Source organism: Eleginops maclovinus, chromosome 10, assembly GCF_036324505.1.
Source record: "Eleginops maclovinus isolate JMC-PN-2008 ecotype Puerto Natales chromosome 10, JC_Emac_rtc_rv5, whole genome shotgun sequence".
NCBI lineage: Eukaryota > Metazoa > Chordata > Actinopteri > Perciformes > Eleginopidae > Eleginops > Eleginops maclovinus.
In genome coordinates this window covers 7120808-7144514 of record NC_086358.1, presented here as the reverse complement: position 1 = coordinate 7144514, position 23707 = coordinate 7120808, and the positions used below count along the sequence as shown (strand labels likewise).

The 23707-nt window shown below is 43.5% G+C and overlaps 1 protein-coding gene across 2 annotated transcripts; it reads right to left on the bottom strand.

The window, feature by feature from the left end:
* Positions 1-706: 706 nt before the first annotated feature.
* taok2b (TAO kinase 2b) lies at positions 707-22720 on the bottom strand. Of its 2 annotated transcripts, none has more exons than XM_063893572.1 (20): positions 22555-22720; positions 19346-19486; positions 18336-18407; positions 18141-18242; positions 17271-17316; positions 17050-17146; positions 16680-16793; positions 14909-15000; positions 14446-14539; positions 14139-14220; positions 13302-13469; positions 12481-12687; positions 12024-12238; positions 11595-11772; positions 11358-11486; positions 10792-11016; positions 9947-10186; positions 4723-4935; positions 3217-3399; positions 707-2656 (listed from the first exon to the last, which is right to left on the bottom strand). In XM_063893572.1, the coding sequence occupies exons 1-20, from the start codon at positions 22576-22578 to the stop codon at positions 1718-1720; spliced, it is 3561 nt and encodes a 1186-aa protein (XP_063749642.1). In that variant the 5' UTR covers positions 22579-22720; the 3' UTR covers positions 707-1717. The 2 variants fall into 2 exon arrangements, with proteins under 2 accessions (XP_063749642.1, XP_063749643.1); XM_063893573.1 differs by having other exon boundaries at positions 10813-11016.
* Positions 22721-23707: the final 987 nt, after the last annotated feature.

Below are 23707 nucleotides of genomic sequence, written 5' to 3'. Positions count from 1 at the left end.
TTCACACATCAGTCATGCTGTGAGATTATCAGCAAGGATTGTGCCCACTCTTCCTCTCTTTTTGTCCTCGAGAGCTTCCGTGCGGAAAGTTTTCCCTACGCTAAAAACAAATAAATAGAAAAAGGAAAAACAGCATTTACATTCCAGTGCCTAATTGTAAAATCTTCTCCCCATGAGTTCAGAGGAGGAGGTTGGTAAGTGGGGTGTTGCTGCTGTACGAGTGTCTTTGAAAAATTCTTTTGTCTAAAAATAAAAAAGAAAGTGGCAATATAACTAGACTTTACCACACATACATGAATCATTAACAATTATTAATAACCCCTTATTAATAATCCTTAATATCTTGAACACACACCATACCTGACAACAGTTTTTATCATTATTTTGTTACAGTCAAAAGTGGGCCCTTTCGTGAACATGGTTACAACAACGATACATCAGGATTAGTTATGGTAATATTGACACCTATAGAAAATGCAGTTGGAGTTGTCGCTCTAAATCTTGAATTCAATACTCATTTGAATATATCAAAATTACTATCATTATCTTTGTTACTCTATAAAACCAATGACTTGTGTTTGTTTTTTAATATTCCCATAAATATGTACAGTAAAGATCAAAAATGTGGGACGAGTGATCTTAGATGCCGGTGAAACTCGGACAGGTACGGTACGTTTCAGATGTGGTTTGGTCATGTTTACGTATGTTTCTTTTTTTTTTACATCTATCTCATGCATTGGAGTGACTCCCTTAGATACTCAATATGTCATGGAAAGTTGTTTTTTTCTTTTGTAGTTTTACATGTCCTCACAAATGTTTCTCTTCATCCCAGCTGAGTCTTTTTGCCTTTACAAACATTCGGTGTTTAAATTATCTCGCAGTCATCAAATAAAAACTTTGATGGCACGACATCCCTTTAAGAACCCCTTAAAGGCATTGGTGACGTTCCAAGCAACTTGTTTTTGTGGTTTTTTCATACACTTAATACAAAAGAAATCAACAAAACATCAACAGCTGTAAATCAATAAAAAGTGTTTTTAAATCCCCCAGCCGACCGGAGACTTCCTCTTTTGTGATTCTCCCCCTTTTTCCTTTCTGGAGCCGCAGTTTACGAGTGCTTGCTAGATATATCTGAACACTACAGACTACATACAAGTACATACACAATGCAAAAGAACACCTCTTCCTCCCCCTGTCCTCTCTCTTTCTCCATTCCAGCATAGAACATCATAGAAGAAGACATGGCCGCCGTCCACTTTCTGTGCAGCTCTGGGAGAAGAAAAAGGGTAAAATATCCCTATTTCACACTTCCTGTCTCACCTTTATACAGGCAGTAACAAAGATAAAAACACTGAACACAAACCTCCTCTTTTTTAAATGTAATACCACCTTTATCCAGTGGTATTACAGGTGGTTACATTCCTCCCTCCCTCTTTATACACCAGTGAGAATGGGAGAAAGCCTCTCTACCCCCCCTGAGTCTAAAGGAGCAGCTCAGTAAAGTCAGCTTGTCCTCCTCGCCTCCGACAGATCTCTTTACTCCACTGTGCGTTTAGAGGAAAGGGTGATATCCCTAAATCCTCTGCATTTGAGATATTCTGAGAGGAGAGATCAGTCCGATCGTGGGCATGAAAAGGCAAGCTGAGAGTATTGAGATGCACCCTGGGATAGCTACCTTCCTACATCACTCCCCCCCTTCAAGGTACCCCCCTCTCGACTAAGAGTATGAGATGTGGGATCCGTTAGAGATGTGTGAGGTGACCGAGGTGCTTCGGCTCAGGACGCCGTCACTGCCCCCGGCCCCTCCAGGCCCTCCACCGGACGCCGTCCTCCTCAGAGGCTGGGGGCTGTTCCTCAGGGCCATCAAGCTGGGGGCCCCCCGCACACCCAGCCCTCCGGAGTAAATCCCCCCCTGTGAGGAGGAGGAGGAAGAGGAAGAGGAGGACGGGCCGGAGATGGATGGAGGGGCGGGCGGCGGGGGAGGTAGCATGGCGAGGGACTGAGAGGAGGAGCGTGAGGGCAGGTGATGGGAGAAGGGCAGGGGGTGAGGGTGGGCCAGGTCGCCACCGGAGCCCCGCACTCCAGCCCACTCCCGCTCTCTCTCCTTCTCCCGCTCCCTCTCCCGGTCTCGATCCCGCTCTCGCTCACGGTACAGCTGCGGCGTGCTCTGGTGGTGGTAGTGCTGGGGCAGGTGGTGCCGCTGGTGGTGGGAGGAAGAAGAGGAGGAGGAGGAGGAAGAGGAGGCAGAAGAGCGGGATGAGTGGTGTACTTCCCTCCCGTCCCGCCCCAGCCCAAGGGCCAATCCCAGGGCGTGGGAGGAGGAGGACTCGCTGCGGCGGTCCCCCGCTCCGCTGCTGCTCCCGATGCCGCTGCTGCTGCTGCTGTTGTGGCTGCGGCGGGAGTGCTGCTGTGGGGGGAGGTTCTGCGGGTGTATACCGTGGCTCCAGTGGCCGGTGGGGCGGGAGCTGGGGGGCGGGACGTTGGGGTAGCCTTGCATGGGGTACGCCTCGCTGGGGATGCCTGACAGGGCCATGCTGCTGAAGCCCAGGCGCAAGCTCTCCGAGTCGAAGGACTCGATCTCGCTGGCCTGGCGCTCCAGCAGGGTGCGGATCCGTTCTGAGCGCTCGTTCTGCAGGGACAGCATCTCCTCCTCGATCTAGGAGAAAAAGTTCAAACACAGAGTCATGTTTATTTAAATTGTAGCATTACTTAAAGCTGTTAACATATTTTCCCTATCCAAGATTTTAAATTTCTGCAGAAACATCGAGTTGCCCTGTTGTTGTTGTTGTCATGTTAAGTTATGTTGTTTTTCTAAGGAGGTTATGCAATATGATCATAGCAGATATCTACTAGGAATACCTTTAGGTGGAACAGTTTTTGACTATTGTTGTTTTGGAGGTTAAGAATGAACTTTCAATCTCAAATCTTAGGCTAACACAGACAGGAAATCCTTAAAACTCCACTGGCGAAGACTATGATTACTGAGAGTCCCTTGTAAGAAACCCTTTACTAAAGGTGTAGTATTAGAAATAGTAAATTGTCTCAACATTGGACAGCAAAAAGTAATATCTGATTCTTACAAAAGCTAATGTTACAGCTAAGTTACTTTCAATTTACAATGTTCTCTGCCTAACTGAGTTCCTAAACCTCACCAGAGGCCTTTATTACATTCTAAAGCGCTTTTCTTTTATAGCAGTGATTGCCAAAGTGTCTCACCCTCTGCTCCAGCAGGGCGCGGCGGATGGACACCCTCTGCTCCAGGTCCTTGACCTCCCGGTCGTGCTGCGTGTCGGTGTGGATCTTGATCTTGCTCTGGTAGGCGTTCAGCAGCTCCAGCTCCTGCTGCAGCTGCATCCGCAGCACCTTGTACTCCGCTTCCTGGGTCTCATCCAATCGCAGCTGAGAGACAGAAAATAAGTAGTGCCATGAATAAAAAATGCATTTGGCACGATTGTACGGGTGGCATATTGTGCTTTAGTGTTGAGGACACGTTGAGAGAGTTCCACAAAGGTAAAAAAAGGGAGATGCACACAGAGAGGAGAGAAACAGGAGAGTACTGGCTGTATCAGTGTTTTGTTACGGCCTGTATATGCTGTATTCAATATAAGAAGGTCAAAGTATGAGTAAAAATGAAAGAAATTGTCAATTTAAAGCCTAATTATGAATTGTTGTGCATATTAAACTGATAAACTAAAATGTTTCAAGCTAAAATATTGGAAGTTGGTAAACTGCCTTATATTGATAACTTATACATCAATAATGATAATAAATCAGTTTAATATTGAAAAATGTTGCACTAGGTCAACCTGTTACAACAGATTACAAAATGTTCCATAAAAAATTATTCACTTAAAAAAATACTGAGTTTCTGACCTCAGCATTGACTTTAATCAGTGAGTGGGAAACCTTCCCACTGAGACTTTGGCCGCAGCGCGAGGAGAAGATGTGCGGACATACAAGGGCAGAGGGGATTTGGCTTACCGGGCTTACATGGCACGATCAGAGGTAATTAAAGTGGCACAGGGTGTTATGTCACTGAAGGGAACGAGACATTTCCTCACATCACGTCCTCTTCCTACGATGTTTTACTCATTTAAAGCCGGGAATCTGTTCGTGTGTGTGTGTGTGTGTGTGAGTGTCACGCTTACAGGACAGGGGTGAGTTGGAGAGGGGAGGGGGCAAGTAAAACCCTCCCCAGGGCATCAACTAGGCACAGTTACTTAGTGCTGTAAAAAGGTACAAATGCAATTCAAACGTTTCCAATTTAAAAGAGTTATTGTTTCAGCTTCTCTAAAGTATCCTATGTGCTTGTAAAATATTTTAAGTTAATTTTTTTCTGTTCCAGGGATTTGTTTCTTAGCATTGATCCATTTAAGCCTGTTTTCATGATAATACATCCATTTAGCTCCTGATTTTAAGTTTGATATGTATTTTAAACTAGTTTCTTTACATAGCATATTAAGAGTGTTATAGCAATGGACACAATTTCTTTTAACATAAATGCAATTTTAATCTGCTTTGATGCAGAGTGAAATGAAATGTCTTGAAAACGATTATTGGGGGAAACTTGGGTTTAGGTGGAGGCTAACAGTTGGGCACCAGGAGGAGAATTGCAGGATGGCAGGCAGCGTGCGGGCAGGGCAGACCCCGGGCCGGGCACAGCGGTGGTGGTGGTGGTGGTGTGCGAGTGTGAGATGAACGACGACTCCTTGCTTTACTCACAGCCTGTGTGGACAGCATGTCATTGATGGAGTGGTCATACTGCTCGGCCAGGATGGCCAGCTTACGCGTCTGCTCGTCCTTCAGCCGCTTCAGCACGGCCTTGTGGTCCGACTTGGGCGTGTTCTCCAGCAGGTGGTTGCGCAGCGCCTTGTACTGCCGGGTCTGGATCTTACAGGTATCCTGGAACTGACGCTTGATCTGCAGCTCTTTGGACTGCAGGAGAGGAGAGAGAAGCAAGCAGCTCGGCTCAAGTGCTCCCGTGCTCATTCATGGAGATGGGTGGTAAACACAGAAAATGATGGGGGAAAAAAATCTAACTAAAGAATATTTGTAACAAAACATGAAATTATTTTAAACAAAATGTAACCATAACTCAAACTAATGCCTACTATAAGAAATCACAGCTGTTTCATAAATACCTGTCAAGTGTTCGTCTTCCACAGTGACACAGGCATGGCCAGAATGACACTCAGACAACTGCTTCTCTACGATCTGCTCTGTTTTACAGTTTGCTGCTTTAGTTTTAGATTTGTGTTTCGGGTCCTTCAATCAGTGTGCAATATTAATGTTTATCATCGCAATGAAACAGTTTTAAACTAGATTGATAAACGGATGCAATTATTTGATTGTAATGAAACCATTTTTAGTCATTGCTTTAAATAAGATCCCTAAATATTAAGGATGGTTTTTTTCCCCCTTTTAAAATGTATTTTGTTGCCTTAAATAAGGAGGTCCACTTAGATGAAACATGTTATGTGCACATGTTGAAATGATAGAATAATAAGGCTGTTTACATTGTACATTTATATTATATTTTCATATTCCATTCCACTATTTACTATATGTATTTGCCGCGCTTCACATTGTATTGTATTTTGCTGCGGTAACAAAAACATTTTGCAATTTGGGATCAATAAAGTATTTCTGATTCTGATTTAAACCCAAAGCATTTCAGATGACGTCGAGTAACGTAGAGTTTAGAAAACATTAAGAATCTTAAATCATCTTACACACAGTAGAGCAGCCCCGAGTATTTTTAGATATGACGATGCTCCTTTAACAGAAACGTTGCGAAAAGTTATTTTCTCATTAACACAAAATATCATTTATGTATAGTAACCTAAGTTTGGCTTGTAAGAACTTTGCTTTAAAAAAACACAGTATTCCTTTACTTCCTATGATGATTAAATACCAATTCCCACCCTCAAACACATGTCAAACTTGTAATAGATTAAAAATGAAAAAGCCACAGAAGCTGTTGGCGTTGTGTTTGGTGGATCTCAGACAAAGCAAAGGGCACCACAGACGATCACAGATAAAAAAAAGTGTGATACAGAAGGACGATGATAGAAGGGATACTTAAATAAAGATGTGCTGATAAATCATGGGGGGAATAAACAAATGAAGACAAGGTAATAATGGAAACGAAAATCATAAAAACAAACAAGACGATGAGTTTCACACAAAATCATTTATTTTTTTGTGTAAAGAAAAAAAGAAATCTGGATTTATGACAAAATATTTCTCTCTGCTTGCGGCAAAACAGCCATACAGTACGCCAACACTCATGCAGCTACAAATGAGAATAAAAAGGACAATAAAATGGCTGCCGAACAGAGTGCAGTACTCGTCTTAGAAATACTGCATAAATAAAATATAAATCAAAGTGATGTAACTCTGTGGAAACGGTGTCAAAACAAAACAGAATACACACATGTAAACAAACACAGAGGAACAGGAGATACATGGTGCTGGACCACAAATGAAAATCAAGGGCAAATAAGTTACATTCAAAATTTTGTAAAAAAAGTTCCGTCTTTTTTAAAAGCTAGACTTCCCAATGCAGGTCACCGAAAATAAGTGCCCTACTTTTTTCTTTTACCTGGATTAAGATCAAGTTTTCCCACTCAGAGATAGCCCCTCCATATAAATGTCTCAAATGTCCTTCTCCTGTGATATACAGTACAGGGCATTTAGTTTCCTACATATTAAGCATAGATAGCACTAATGCATTTAACTCTTCTTAACCAGACTCCCCTCGCAAATACGTTCACTTGAAAAGTTCTTAAACTCTCAGATCTGTGCACTTTGGGCCGCATTTGACTTCATTTTAAATAAAACCAGAGCATTTGGGGGTTTGAGTCTTCGAGATTGCATGAAGACGCTGCTATAAACTGTCCCATTTCTTTTTGGTCTGACTGAATTAGAGCAGATTCATGGTTTAGTTTGATTTTTTAAAGCAAAAATAGTACAAATATATAACAATGCCAAACAATCTCTGGTTCCAGCTTCTTAATTCAGAGGATTGTTATTGTTCCCTGTCATATAATAGCAATGCAAACATAATATCTTTGGGCTTTTGGACTTTAAATCAAACAAAACAAGATAATGGAAGACATCAGGTAAAAATGATGTGCCAAAAGTCTAATAAAAAAGAAATCCGTTCTACTTTTCTAATTGTGTTTTGGAGAGTGCAAATAATAAACGTCTGCTATTACTAGATATCTTATTTTCATTTTACACTGCTTAATTTTAACTTTCACATTCAGTAGTTGCTTCAATCTTTGGACTTATTTTACGATTGCATGTCTCAAACGATTGTCTATATGGCTTCATATAAATTAAGCTTCATTGACATATTAAATAGTTCATCTATTATATTATATTTCACTACTTCCTCGTATATCGTGCATTCTTATAATCCCACCATTACTCTGGGATATGCCACTTTAAGAGACATTAACATTCGTGCAGACAATTGTAACTAGGCACTCAACTGCTGAACATGTATAGGATTACTCAGGGTACAAACATCTAAATGTTTACATGGTAAATCATAAAAAAGATTATTGCATAAAGGGCAATAACAGCATATCTAACTAGAGTCTAAAAGACATGACTTCACCAGCTGTAAATAATATCCTTTGGTTGTGTTGTCAAGCTTTATTGTTCCCGCTAAATGGCCCCAAGTCTTAATATTTTGAGTCCAACGCAAGCAAGTATTTTCCACTTTGGACCCCTAACGCTTCTAAATTCTATCAAAAGTCCCGCAGTGGTCCAAGATTGTCTGTTCAGCTGTTTATTGCACTGTTTGCCGAATGAGGGCTAGTGTTCGGGCTGACGTTAGTGAAATCTTTAGGATATATTTGAATATTCTTTCACAGTTTTCAGCTTTTGGGGAGTGAAATTATAGCCAGCTTTGCAACACTGTCATATTTGTTCTACGCACCGAGATAACGGTGCACCCTTTGAAGATAAGACCACCATGAAAACAAACAAAAGATTGCACAAAACTGGTCCTAAAAAATAACCATAAAATATGTCTTACAAATTAAGAGCAGAATAATAAAAAAAAACTTTTACAAAAAGCACAATAATGAAACTTCACTGGTACAGTAATGGGGGGGGTTCAGCTGCGGGTTTACATTAGCAGGGCCCCCAGCAGTACGGCTTGTGAGCACACGTTCAAACGCTTCAACAGCCAGAGTGGCTCCAGCCGTGCAGTGTGCAGGGGGAACTCATCTTTTGGAAATGTGACCAGATACCAGTTTGGGAATTATGTAACAAGAGAGCTGTGTGGTCCCAAATCAAAAAGACACACAAATGATGGTTGGACAGGGAGCATGATCACACACACACACACATACACACCACCACCAGAACACTCTATCGATTGGTCTCGCATCTTATCTACTCTATCTCCATGGGCGGATTTTCCCCCTGACAAACCTTCCGGATGAAGTCCGTCTCAACCCGCACTCCCACCTCACATCCTCACGGAAAAACTTCTCTTCCCTCCTCTGTCTCTCCCTCTCTCTCCCCCTCCGCTCCCTCTGTCTCCTCTCCCTGACCTCCCTCGGCAGCAGTTGGGGCAGCCTGCTCGGGTTCTCCTCTTTGTGAGACCCAGAGTTTGGAATTTGATCCGGACACTCAGAGGCAGCTTTTTAAGGAGCCGTCCGGCAAACTTTAGCACTACGGAGTTAGCCAGGTCTGCCAGGACCCCGAGGGGCCGTCGGCTGAAGCGCTTCACCCAGAGGAGGCCCTTGGCTAGGGGGGAGGTGTTACTGCAGCGTGCCTGATACTCTAAAGGCAGGCTCTTAAGGGGGACAGGGATTTTGGACTGGCGCCCGCCCCAGTTGCGTCCCGCTTTGGGAAACATCTCGTAGAGGTTACGCTCAGCCATGCCGCCGAAAACAGACTGGCACATGGCGAACAGCGGGCGAGGCAGGCGGAAAAGGACCCGCATATAGAGGCGGTTAACTTTGCGGGGTGCGTGCTGGAAGAACTCTCGGGCCGGCCTGACAATCAGCACCACCACCAAGTAGAGAGAGAGGAAGAGGGAGGGAGAGCTGAGGAAGGAGGCAGAAATGAGAATCATGGGGATGTAGTAAATCCCCAGACTGAAGGAGAGCCCCAAACTGAAGAGCGCGCTCGCCCAGAGGCTGAGCGACAGGTAGGTGGAGAGAGAGAGGGAGCAGCAGGAGCGCAGGAAGAGGTACGAGAAGAAGAGCGCCAAGAGGGCGAGCTCCGTGGAGAGAATCAGAGACGCCACGGAGGGGAGAGGAGGGGAGCGGCGCAGGGAGAGGAGGAAGATGGAGAGGAGCAGCAAGGTGAGGTTGGAGGGCTGGGCAGCGGCGGAGAGGGAGAGGAGGAGGCAGATAGCATGAGAGAAGAGGGAAGGGAAGGAAGTCTGTGCGGGGGAAGGGGGGGAGACGGGGACGGGCTCTAGCTCCTCCTCCACGTCGGGGAAGTAAAACTCAGAGAGCTCATCGATGCGCTCACGGAGGCGTCTCTTTTCCGGGGAGAGGGACGAGATGAACTCTGAGGGACACCCGTCGGCCACGCCTCTGCCCTCCTCTTCCTCCTCGTCTGTTTCTACTTGTGCAGTTTTACCTTCATCGTCCTCCCACTGTCCCCCTTCTACCTCCCTCTCCTCCGTCCCCTCTTCACTCACTTTCCACTCAATCTTCTCTTCCTCATTTCCCTTTGTTTTAACGTCGTCCCCTTCCCTCTCTAGCACAGGGCCACCCTCGCCCCCCATTCCTGTATCTTCAAAAACGGCTCCATCGAGCTCTTCATCAACCTCACACAGCTCCTTATCCAACACCTCCCTATCAGTTTCTATCTCCCCTCCCTCTTCATCCTTTACTCCCGCCCCCCTGGCCCCGCCGTCCCAGCTGCCGGCCGGCCCCTCTGCTGACTCGCCCTCTCCCTCCTCACTCACTTTGAGGCTCTTGGGCTGCTGGCGGACCTCCACGGCGTGTTTCTGACGCAGCTCCTGCTCGCGCCTCTTGTTGTACTCCATCTGGTTGGTGAGCTCCGTCTGGTGCTGCGTGCGGATCAGGTCGGCCCGCGTCCGCTGCACCAGACCCAGCTGCCGGAACTCCAGCTCCTGGGTGGACTCGTGGTGACGGAGGAGCATCGCACAGTCCAAGTCCTTCAGGGTCTGCTTCTTGTTCAGCTCCTAGAGAAGAAAACCAGGTGAGCAAGAGGCAGGGAGGGAATTGTAATATCATGAGGAGAGGGAGCCTTATTTTTGGTTCTGTGTGAGAACAATATTATAATGTTCCACTATAAGCATATTAATAGTAGTTTTTCAGATATTTAAATCCATTTACTATAGATACAATATGATCAAACTAAGTGTATTCCCAATGTTAACATCGTCTGTTTGAGGTGTTGATTCAACTCTACAGTCATTTAAAGAAAGGGACAGTTCACTTTGAAAATAAAAACCCTTCTTTCAGGTTTTTGTATCGATCTGGATTTTCTTTGGTGTGAGTTGCAAAGTGTTAGTATGATCACATGTAGAGCTTTCGGTCTCAAATGTAATGGCACTCAGTAAAATGTCTTTTCAGAAATCAGGACCCAGTTTCTCAAGATCCTCGACTTGTTTTTACCCAAACTCAGCCGCCATTCCCGTCACCGCACAGAAGGAACGTCGAAATATTTCAATAAGAAATAAGAGCTGATTTCTCGGGGACCGGATATATATCCTCCAAAAATAAAATACTGTCTACCTGACTGCTGGCTGCTTAAAAAAACATTTGAGGAGAATGTAATTAATACCATGTCAATCTGACGCGATACCTCTCGGAGCAGGTCTTGCTCCAGGTTGTGGCGTGCCAGCAGCATTTTCCTCTTGTACTGACGACACTGCAGCTCATAGTACTGCCTCTGCCGCCGCAGCAGGCCGGCCTCCTCCTCCGCCTGCAGCTGCTGCAGACACTCCTTCTGATGCACCAACCACTCCTGCTTCTCCCGCTTTGGTGTTGACTGGTTCTCATTCAGTTCCTGGAGGGGAAGTAAACAAGAGGCAATGAACGGGGAGTACACTATTAAAAGATGATGAGGCTGAAAGGTGAGTGTTTTTGTTTATGTTGGCAGGGTTGATTTTAAATGGAGTTGTGGAACTTTATTGGTGAAAATTCAATTAGGAACATTTTTAATTAAATTAAATTGGAACAAAAATGGGTTATGTTTAATTTGAATAACACTACAAGGATCAAAAGTCAAACAAAACTTTGGCCATCAAAAAGAAGTAGAGAATAAGTGTGAGTAAATTTGAGTAAAAAAAAAATGCCAGGGACATTTGACTCTGACTCTGACACAATGAACACTTGTGTGTGAAGCACCTCTTTGAGCTGCTCCTTGCGTGCTCGGTACTGCCTTTTCTGGGACTCCAGCAGACTCGTCAGCTCCTTCTTCTGCTGACCCAGGATGTGCTGCTGGAACTTCTTCTCCTCAGCCAGGACTGCCTTTGTCTGAAAACCAAACACACAATCTCATCAACATCATGAGAAACATTAAAATTACTGGACAGTCATTTAGTATCAATGCCAGTTATTGTCACTCTTCCTCCACCCGCTCACCTCCTTCTCCAGGATGGCCTGGTGCTTCTTGGACAGTTTTTCTCCCTCCATGGAGAAGCTGTTCCTCTGGTTCTCCAGCTCTTTGTCCAGTCTCAGCTGGTGCTCGTCCATCTCCGCCTTCAGCTTGTTCTCCAGGCCCATCAGCTGCTTCTGGTGCTGCCGCCGCATTCGCTTGTACCTGTGAGGCGACACGAGGCAAGTTAGCTCAAATAAAATCCTTGAACAAATTCATCATTTGAAAATAATAATGAAATCTAGTTTAATGAATCTAATCTGTCATGTGTGCCTTTTTTTGTGTGTGCAATCAAATATGGATTGGAGCAGATTATCTTGTTAGTAAGTCATAAAACAATCCTACACTGCCACCACTGGAAAAGAATAATGCTTATGATAATATTAGCAGCAAATTTGTCATGCATGTCGCCTCACCCAGACATCTGTTCCCTCAGGGCCGAGCCCTGCTCATGCTCCTGGATCTGCCGAGTGACGAGCGAGGCCGTCCTGATGGTGGCAAAATGATCTCTGCCTCTCCTACGCCTCCCTCCTCTTTCCCTTTCTCTCTCTCCGCCGCCACCGGCAGACGGAGCGTCTCGTAGCGGGTCGATCTCTGGCTGGTAGGGATCATCGTAGATGTTGTCATGGCTCTGTAAAGCGGAGACGAGGAGGAACCAGGAGAGGGAAAGGATTTATTAAGTGGGTTTGTGCTGCTGTAAAGAACCTGTTTTCAACTGACTGGTCTTAACTAAATGTCATAATACTACATTTTTAATACAGGGGTCTGATGCAAATGTTGCCTAATGTGTCAAAGAGGAGTTTTGGCAGGGACAGGGTTCTCACACTCCTGTCACACACACCGCCCACACACAGTAACTTGATGTGGACTGACCAGTGGTTTGTGCAGGACGGAGCTGTTGGAGGTGACGGTGTGCTCCCCCTCCTGCATCATGGCCATCTCCCCGCTGTCGTCAGAGCCGTCTGCCAGGCTGTTGACAGAGCTGCTCTGGGAGCTGGCGCTGATGGACATGGAGGGCAGAGAGTGGGAGCTCTCCATGCTGTTGACGGTGCCGGTGCGCAGCATGTACTGCTCCACATCCTGGAGGAAAGCAAAGAGGATTTATTTTAATGAAAACTGTTTTAATGATCTGGGGAAATACAAAGCTTTAGAGGTTTACAGTCGCAGTGGTAGAAGTTTATCGACCAGTTCAGAGCATACACAAAGGTGCTTTGCCAATGAAAATCATTCTGGGCAGATGGGCAGTAACATGTGAAACTAGCAGAGACACAGTCTAACACCTTGGAGGAGTGCAGACCCACATTCTCAGAATTCCTCCATTTCCTTTTCGGGGGAACCACCAACTGGAATTAAATGTTGATGGAAACAAAGGCCTTTGTAAGAAGAAGAGAGAGGAAGGGGCCCTCAGTTCACACTATGTATTGAGAAGTTCAATACAAAGGCAGGATGGATACTGAAACCAGTCGTTCACCCCACCATACCCGGATATGTGCGTACATAAAAAGGGTCAAATTCAGGGCAGCCATGACTCATTAGTTTTCTTTGACTCGGGTCCTGCTAGAGGGGTCTTAGTTTGAAAGTCTCATGAGTATCTGAAGTTTTGGGGTAGCATGTCACATGTACGACTGAATGTGACGTAATGAACAAAGGCTCAACACTCTGGGCCCCTTCCTCCTCCTCTGCCCCAGTCCTACCTCTTCTTCATCGGCTCCCTCTGGGGCGGGTCCGTTGTGTGCCTCATGGAAGAGGATTTTCTTCATCTTGCGGTACTGAAGGTTGTCCAGCTCGCGGACAGCATCCTTGGTGCGGGCGATCAGGTCCATCACCGCTGTGACGGGACGCTCTCTGCATAGGAAATGGTGCTGTGTGGAAACAAGGGATGAGAGAACATGAACAAATAAAACGGCCACAGGGTCCTAAAATCAACTTCCTGCTGTATGTGGAATAACCAACATGAAACCCAAGTTGGGAGGAAGGGTGCTACTTTTGCAGGGCAAGACTGGTTTCAGATATTTATATTGATTTTCCTTATTCTGGGATGCTGGTGTTACACATGAACTAAACTACTCTGCCTACATGCTGATGAGGACTGATCCTCAAACATCACACGTCCACTCGCTGATTTCCTTTGTCCTTGAGGGAAATTATTTGTTTCCCGACATCATTAAGCTGACCCGCTTGTTATGCCAGCGCATGCTTAGGCCAACTGGAACCGAAAACATAAACAGAGAGGACTACTGTATGTATTTAACACAGCTGGTTCTAAATGAGGAGAAAGAGGAGCACTTCAATACCTGGTGCACAATATGAAATGAAATGTAGACGAGGGCAGCGTTTGTGCCGTACACAAAATGTTGATCAGATTATTTTATTAGAAAACAAGAATTATTTCCTTTCAATAAAGATCAAATAGTCCCGTGGCTAAAAGCGCTTTTTATTCAGACATACTTTGCTCCATCCCAATCTTTGACAAAGAGAGAATCAAAAGCTTTTGCCTGCCTTCATGTGCGACAACAAACAGCACTTTGTACCTTGAGCAGCACATCAGAGGTAGGTCTGTCCTGAGCGATCTTCTGCAAACAGGAGTCCACAAAATTGCGGAAATAATCCGACCTGCAATGGATGGACACCGTCATTATAGAAAGCACCGTTCACATTGTGACGGAATGATGAGTGAAAGCAGCATTTAAATATTTTAACTGCAACAAAGATCCATGACATCAGGAGTAATCACTGTGCCACGTTCATTTCATTTCGGTAGACAAATATCTATGTTGTAAGAGCCCATCAGAAGCTATTTTATAAAAGCAACATAAGGAAAGTTTCACCAACTCTCACCAGTGATTAGACTGCAACACGGGGCTCTCATTCTGGGCGATGTGGTATAAGGCACTCATTGCATTCATGTTGAACAGAGGAGGCTTCCTTTCCGCTACAGAGGGACAAAGCACGACATTGCATGACAGAGAAAAGGCAGAAAAAAGAGCAAGATAGAAAGCAGCAAAAAATGCTTTCAGCTCCACACACACACACACACACACACACACACACACACACACACACACACACACACACACACACACACACACACACACACACACACACACACACACACACACACACACACACACACACACACACACACACACACACACACACACACACACACACACACACACACACACACACACACACACACACACACACACACACACACACACACACACACACACACACACACACACACACACACACACACACACACACACACACAGTGGAGCACTTTAGGAACATCTCTTACCCAGCTCTATGCAGGTAATGCCAAGTGACCAAACATCCACCTTCCCATCGTACTGGCCCTCGTCCATGGCCAGGATCACTTCAGGGGCCATCCTGCATGGAGGACACAACAAAGACATTTTTACATTGCTTTGATCCTGGACGAACAGAGAGCTCCGCCCCAGGGCTCCTCACGTCTACACCACATCAATAAACAGGAACAAAACCAGGGTTAGGCTGGCACACATTCAATAACTACAGGAACCTGTCCAAGATGAATAGTCTGACGACCCTGTGAGAGACGTGCAGGTACAGCCAAGAGGAAAATGCTAAATGCTATTTCCAAAACATCAAAAACATATGCAGTATATCAAAATAATAGTCAGATGGACTCGCACATTCATGGTCCCTGGGAGGGTCATCTACACTTAACGGTTATAATTCTTAAAGTCCTAATAAAATCAACCCAGATGAACCACTTAGGCAGGATTCAACGGAATTTTCACTTGTCAAAGTGTGCAGGAATCTACTTGCCTAAAGTAGCTTCTCCTTGCTGCTATGCAAACAGTTTCTTAATTGCGGTTAAATTTAAATGAAATGATTGACATCGCTTCAGCTCGTAAGCGTTATCTTTACACGCTGCCTTTTCTCTCACAGAGACGTGATAGGTACTCTGATGATGAGCAGGAAGTGAGATAGCTCACTCTTTAGCTACTTCCATCATAAGCACATGTTTAATGACCTTTTAGTTGCTTATTTAACTAGCTCTGTGTGGTAGTTGACCTATGCAATCCTCATGGGTCATATGGTACGAAACTGCATTTCCCAGGACTGCCTAAATCAACCACATTTGGACACTTTAAAAACACCTTCAGGTATAGTATGATACAGGGGAATACTTAGTAAAGCTTAGCAACATCAGGGTTTTGACATTTTATACAAGTGGGGTCGATTTCTTTCTTAACCCATTAAGGCCTAAAACGCCTGTAAAACCAATCGCCGATTTTAGAAGAACCCCCTAAAACCTGAAGTGTTTCTGGAAATTCAGCAATTGTGTCAACGCCTACTAAATAATTGATTTCTCAGCCTCTGTAGCAGATAGAAACAAAATTCAAAAAGTGTTTGAGAGCTTACAGCTGTGGCTTTCATGGGTGGCCCCTGCAGGTAAATCGACTTTCACCCCTGGGGTGCGGTTGAAAAAACTCGGTGGATTAGAGTGGTAACTCTCCGTCCTCCACTCGGTTTCAAAACCTTCGAACTCATGGTCATCATCGTCGCCATCTTCAAACATATGTCTTAACCATAAATCCCAGTCGATTGGTTCGACGGGTTTAAAGTCGTCAGGAATAATGTCTTCAGCGCTGTGCAGATCGTCAATATCACTACCTTCACTAACTTCAGAATTCCCTCCGCAGTGGTCTAAGTCTGCCATGATTGCTCGAAAAAAATCCAAACAAATGCCACGTGTATATTCTGATGCATTTCATTGGGCTAAGAGGCCGATAATTCATGCAAAAAAATACCACAGAGCTCTTGTACCAGAAAATGACGTATCCGCTTTCCCGGCTTCAATGGTGGAATGACGCAACAGCGCCCCCGGTTTTAATGGGAGAAATGCGGCAACGCTTTCCCGGCTTAAATGGGTTAATAAAGCAGATGAATGTGTCCATTAGCAAGGTGCAAGCTTTGCTGGATCATAATCTGGCGCACTCCTTCTGAATCCACGAGCAGTAACTGTCATCCTCTCCTGAGAAAGGATGACAGTGGTATGAGTAATACATTTGATATTTTACCAGTAAGGTGTTCCCACGAAGGAGTTGGCCGGGGCCATGATGGAGGCCGAGCCGAAGTCTCCCAGTTTGACCTGACCCGGCTCCGTGAGCAAGATGTTTCCCGCCTTCACATCCCTGAGAGAGAGAGACATGATCAGATCAGAGAAAATGACTGGCCGGGGGAATCGTGAGGAAGACAAAACAAATAGGGGACATATGAGTGTGTTGTCAGATGTACTGAAACGTGTTGCTGCTCAGTGTGTGAACACGGTTACATAAGCTGGTCTCAGCAGCACAGTTTGTGCTTTCTCCCTCTATTTGTTTCGTCTTGTCATAAGAAGTGTGGGGGAGGAGAACACATACAGAAAGTGAGAAAAGAAACGGGGGTTACCTGTGAATCATGTTGTGGGAGTGAAGATACACCAAGCCCTGCAATGCACCATGGGTGATGGCAGCTATTTCCACTTCCTGGAGAGGTTTCTTGTGGACTGGGATCAGAGAGGCATGAGGGGATATTAGGCATGGTTTCGGAGACCAACTGGCTTAACACACTTGAGGAAACAATGATGAATTAGTGTTAGTGTCTTAATTACTTGATTAATTCCTGCTTACCTTCTAAGAGGTCAGAAGCTGAGCCCAAGCAGTACTCCATCACCAACTAGGAGACACAGAGGGAGATTAAACTGCATGCTTTAAGGAGCCTGACACAGGAGCACACTTCACACTCGATACGAAAAAAACGATCCTTTTTTTTGGACAGGAAGCCGTTTGGCCTTGATTTGAGTATGTTATTTAGGTGTAAGAGCTGTACCAAGGTGGAGCCCGGAAAAGTGCTCTCATGGCCGACTCCTCCATTTAGTAGGTGATTAACATGATTTATGCCTGATGCAATCCATATTGGTTGCCGTTTAGCTGTGTCAAAACAACATTTTCACTGCTGCCAATAACCTGTTTGCACTGCTGCTTGGGACATGCACAGACAAGTTATGTATCATTGAATACGCTGACTTATTAAAATAGACAAACTCATGTTATACGATGAATCCATTTACTCAAATTGAGGTTGTTGCTTTTTATGGTGAACATTACAAAATATAAAAACAGATATTCAAGTATTTACTTTAATACCTCAACAGAAGCTTTGCATGTAAAATAAGTAATGAAGTATAGTCCTAATGATCACAAAAAATACTTGACAAGGGAACAAGAGCCTTTTAGGGCACTCAACCTGTGGCTAGATGCAATAAAAACGCACTTTGGGTGAACGTCGGCATTGACAGGGACATGTTTGTTAATCAGAGGCTTTTACATTCCATTTGACCACACTTTTTTTACCTCTGTTGTGTAGCAAAAGCAAGCTCTTAGTGTATGTACGGACAGAACAGTTCTACTTGTGTATTGCACAATCAATTCACAGTAAAGGTTTGAAACCTTCCTATAAAAACTGAGAGCCTACGCCCACACACACACACAAAGACTCACCCATGCTGTGTGCTCCCTCAGGTAGCAGCCATGGTACTCTACAGTGTTGGGGTGGCGCAGTTTTTGGAGGAACTTCACTTCCTTGATGATATCCTGCCATTTCTGAAACATCGGAGCCACAAACGTTGATAAGCAATCCCAAACTGATCTGAAATATGCGATGGATAACAGCCGAGAGGGTTCGTCAGGTCTTACCTCATTGGACTGTTTGCCCCCATAGGACATCTTCTTGATGGCCACCACCTCATTTGTGCGGATATCATGGGCCTGATGTGGAAATGTTAGAGACAACAGATGAGAAATACATTCTTTTGAATCTTTTTCCGTTTTCCCAGCCTGAGGGATTTATCAGACATTGTTACATCAGACCCAACAGAGAAATCAGAATTTCATACAACTGGAAGAGCCTGCTCCCCTCTCCTCTCGTGTTGATCCCTTCATACATGACTAGCTCCTTTTCACCCTTCATTAAACAGAGCTTTTTCTTCCACCTCTTGCCCTTGACTCGCACCATGTAGTTACCTTCTTCTTCCCTCCTGCCGCCTTTCACATGATAGGTTCATCCACCTTTTGTTTATTTGGCAGTTCATCACTCTCTACCCTCGTGTCTCACAGATGCCATCTCACAACATCACTATCCATCAGCTAACAGCTAATTTTGCTTTCCTTATCACACCATCAGCGACTTTAACCCGGGCTAGACTCACCACAGCGATAGCATCTCCAAAATGTATAAAAGCAGCCTTTTCATTTGATCTATGCTTTTTTCAGCTTAGAATGGAGGTTTTTGGACTGTACTATAATTTGTAGCAACAATCTGATACAGCTTGAAGTGCTACAACCAACAACTCCTTTGAAAGTTGCAAACTGTTACTTTTCATTGTTTATGTCGTCTATATGATTAGATAGATATAAAGAGTGTGTGAGTGTAAGTGACTTTTACTTACTCTACATTTTCAGCTGGGTAAATGTTGCCTTTTAGAGGCCCATCACATACATATTTGTATCAGCAAACTTACCCTAAATTAAACATTAAATAGATATGTTTGTAGAAATGACTCATTCAATAAACTCCCTTTCCTGGTTAAATATAATTTTGCAACCTTTAAATGTTTAATTTATCCAAACCAGCCAGCTGAGAGATGAAAGACACAGTTTACAGATTACTATACTATACTAGACAAACACCAAGGAAAGTAACTCACGAAGTAGACTGCTCCGAAGCTCCCATGGCCGATCTCCCTGAGGTCGGTGAAGAGCTTCTCCGGGTCCTCCCTGAAGAACAGCTCCGCCACCTCCGGGTCCTTCAGGCTCCCGGCCCGCACACTTGACGGCATGGCCAGCGCCTGGTGAGCAAGGAACACACACACTGGGTGAGCGTCTGTTATTTGGAAGGATTACCAATGTTTGTGTTAGAAACACAAGAGGAAGGAAATATGGTCACACACCTGCCTTTGCATATCATAACATGTCATTTATATAAAGTGAATGTCTTTGCACATTTTAAACTTGTTCTACTCAATTTAGATTCTGTTAAAACAAAGCCTGTGACATAAATCGACAGACAGACAGATATTATCTACAGCATGGGTCTTCAACAGGGGGTCCTTAGGGCAACTAAAGGGGGGGCCAAACTTTTATATTTTTTAATTCTCATTTCTGGCCGATGCACTGGGGCTCAGTCCCTGCTTTGGCTCAGGTCAGAATCTGGCCTGCGGTCACTTTACACGTGTCATCCTCTCCCCCTTTCGTCATTGTCACTGTAATTAAGTCTAAAACTGGCCTGAAAATGCACCAATAAAGAATCCTGAAAATGCACATTACATAAATCCAACATATTATAAGCAAAGGAAAAACTGGCCAATTAAATTCAAATACAAATAAACTGGCCTATTATTTTAAGCAATATTTAATGATCACTACTAACGTGAAGCCTGGTGCGATCACGATAGCTAGCTAACTGTTGCTAAACCAACGCGTGGCACCTAGTTCTTGGTCTACATCTTCATTTTAACTGTTTAAGTCTACAAAAATGCAAATATCAAACTGCCCGTACGTTTAAAATGACCACACACTTAACAACCCATTCATCCATCCATAATCCTCCATCTGTCACTCTAGCAGAGATATAGAGCTAAACAATAGCAGTAAAACTGTTAAAAGAAATTGTTAATTACCATAATTCACCCAGATACGGACAATGCTGTTTTTAGCTTCTGTAGATGGCATTGGAAATGAGGGAGAAATGAATATATGAATATTATGTCCTCAAGCAATTATTTCATCATGCTCTATGTTTCAGTAAGACTACAATATGCACAAAAAACACATCATATTTTCATTGTATGTTAAACAGAACAAATAATTGCTGACAAACAATAACGTTGACTAGTCAATCAACAGCAAAACCATATCGCACTGAGACAGCACACGTGTGTACAGGGGTGATTCTACGACACAATAAACAATACAGAATATTGTCTGAGCGAAACTGGATTTCTGAGGCCGATGTGGACATTTGGGATTTATAAATATCCAATGACTATGTAGCTGCCAAAAGTATTTTTAATAGAGATCCCTAAGATTTTAATTTGAAGTAACAATCAACATACACATTGAGCAGGATATTTTACAGCCTGACGGTCTCTCTGAGAGCAGCAGGCCAAATTTTACGAGCTGGAAGTACACTGCTAACCAGTTTAGCATGACAATGATTTGCTTATCAGGTTTTACCTTCAGTTTAGTACCACTACATATTGATATCTCTCCGACTCTGCAATATGTACTACACTACACTCATTTATGGTCTTTTTCGACTCTTTAAATCCAGCAGAAAATATTATATACACCATGTGTAATTGGCTCGTTTGGTATTTTGTTTCTAAATGTGTCATAACATTCCTCTAAATACAGGACCAGAGATATTAAATGACTGCACGTTGGGTACCATTCCTAATGTGTGCCACTATGGTGGGGCTACAGAAAACTAAATAATTTTACTCACAGCTTTTTTAAACCCAAATGCATATTATTCTACAGTTCAGAGAACATTTTAAAAAACACTGGTTTACCATTTGTGTGACCGAGCCTTCCATTTTAAGCGGAGAAAAATATAGAAACACAGTCTTTTTTAAATAGATAAATATTAAATGAACTGTATGTAATGATGGTTATAGTGCAGACTGCAATCATCATTTGTGTGATGTACTGTCTTTCAATTTAACAGCCTGGCACGGGGCATATCATGGGACATTAGGATCTTGTCAGAGGGTTAATGCATTAATGTAACACATGCTCCATAGGTTTCAAAGTGATCAGTGACCGAACAACTGGGCCTTCATGTCAGTATTTCCACACACTTCAAAATTAACAAGCATCACATGAAACGTTGCTCTAAAGGCCATTTTGCTTCAGTCAAAGAGGAAGCTTGTGGTTCCCTTTGAAAATGAGAAGTTCTTTCAATCTTGCAACAAAAGCCTAAAGCAACTCTCAGTCTATTTTTAAGAATCCCAAACACACACAGGAAGTAGCAACAAATGCTGGAAATGTGGAGTTTCATTCATAATGAATGTCTCTAACCTACAATTTTTAAATCCTGCGCATATTCTGGAAAAAAATGTTATTATTGTCCTTGGTTGCTGTGACAGAAAACTATTTATTTTATAAGGGTTGGCCATCAGTAGCTTGTTCAGTGTGCATCTCAGCTGGGAAAGCTACAAGGCTCTTTGCACTTGGCTGGTCAATTAGGCTACGTAGCTCACAAAATAAATGCATGACATGTATTCAACAGTGGACAACAACAACTCAAGGATGGTTAGGTTTTCAATCTGCAGGCCAACAACAAGCTTTCATGCCAATGTCAACGTCTCCAGTATCTGAAACTCAGGTTAATAAATTATGCTAGGTGCTGTTTCACTGCAAAAAGCGAAAATAGAGGCGCAGTCGGCTGCATTAGCATGCTGAATGATTTATAACATGTCTTACCGTGGCTTATGGGATCCACTGTAGCTAGCCCTAGAGCTAGCTAACCGGCCTGGCTTGAAAATATTGGTCTCACTCCCCTTTCCTCGGCACTGCTGTCTATTCAACACGAACAAACCACATTCTGCCTGTCGATGCCTTTACTTAAACTCCTCTCCATCCTGATGCCCCCAGTCAATTGGACAGCTAACCCGTCTGTACTGCTTGACATGAGTAAAGTGCCAGTCAATTAGAGTGACAGCTTTCTGACTGACGGCTGCTAACAGATAACTAGCCGGGCAGCTAACAAAATCAGAGGCTAGCTCTAGTTGCTGTTAGCAACACCGCTAACTAAATAACGTAACGCCAAGAGCTGCCCTGGACGTTTTCAATGGGAAATTGATTTATTAATTTCCACGGGTCCGCTCCGTGCTCCACTTTGTGCTGTCATTACGTTAGTGTTGTCGGCGAATTTCATCTCCAGGTCGTGTTATCCCCATTTTGCTCGACTCTCCGTCCGTTTTTGTTCAGGACTTCATGATGGCGGAGCGGGGCGGGAGCCGAAAGGAAACCGGAAAGGTTCTTCTTCGACGCTTCCAAATCAGGCACAGGAGCTGCACACCCACGCCCGCCCCTGGCCGAGGAGCATCAACACAACGTCAACACAAGTTAAAATGACAGTAACTGTGGGATAATCTTGGCTTTATGGGGGAAAAAATGTGATATTAATACGTGTAAGGGGAAAGGAGGATCTTCTTATTTAACATTGCTCATGATGAATATTGTCACCTACTTTAAGTCGTTGAAGTATATGATTAAAATAAATAGAAAATAATGTATAGCCTTCACCCCCTGCATCTACCGTTTGTGATTCTGTGATTTTACCTCTGTAAAATTTGGACTATTTCACATTCTCAACATCCCACATATGGCTTGATTGGCCAATCAGTCGCTCTATTAATCCACTCATTAAATATCTGTTTGTAGCAAGAAAAACACCAAATAAAACCAAAACCTGTGTATCTTTCTCTTTTTTTATTCTCATGTGCAAGCAGCTGCTGTTACACTTTACAATGTCTTATCCAAATTAAGGGTCTTAAGCAAAATCTTTACTATACTTCACATGGCAACATATTTTGCATGAAAATAGTTCCACCTTTTTAATTAAATTAAATTTGTTTAACAAAAACTTCATCTCAATTTTTAATTAAACTAAATTTGTTCAACAAAAAGTTCATCTCAATTAGGACATGCGTGCTATCTCATTAATGCATTTAATTCATTTAGAAATATTCAATATTTCAAGAGAAACACCTTTCAAATACATGGAAGAAAATGTTACATATAAACCTTTTAATGCATTTTAAACCTTTTTAACTTAATTGTACCTTCAGGCAGAAACTCCATACAACCTTTAAAATCTTTCATACATGATGAGCATCATTCAACATTTTCAGCTACTCAGTTGAGCATCAGCTTTTTTTTTTAAACCTTAAAACATTCCAAGTTTTATTTGTATTATTTAACTTTTCACTGACATTCAAATAATGTTAACCCATTCAAACTCCTACTCCATTTTATTCTTACTCATTTAAGCCAGCAGAGCT

What these genes read in the sequence shown, in the direction of transcription:
- taok2b (XM_063893572.1), bottom strand. Translation starts at nt 22,578, where the DNA reads ATGAAATTCGCCGACAACACTAAC. An exon ending in AGCTTCTGACCTCTTAGAAG is followed by an intron (nt 17,147 to 17,270) that starts GTAAGCAGGAAT and finishes CTCTGATCCCAG; the next exon opens with TCCACAAGAAACCTCTCCAG. An exon ending in TTCGTGGGAACACCTTACTG is followed by an intron (nt 15,001 to 16,679) that starts GTAAAATATCAA and finishes TCCTCCATGCAG; the next exon opens with GATGGCCCCTGAAGTGATCC.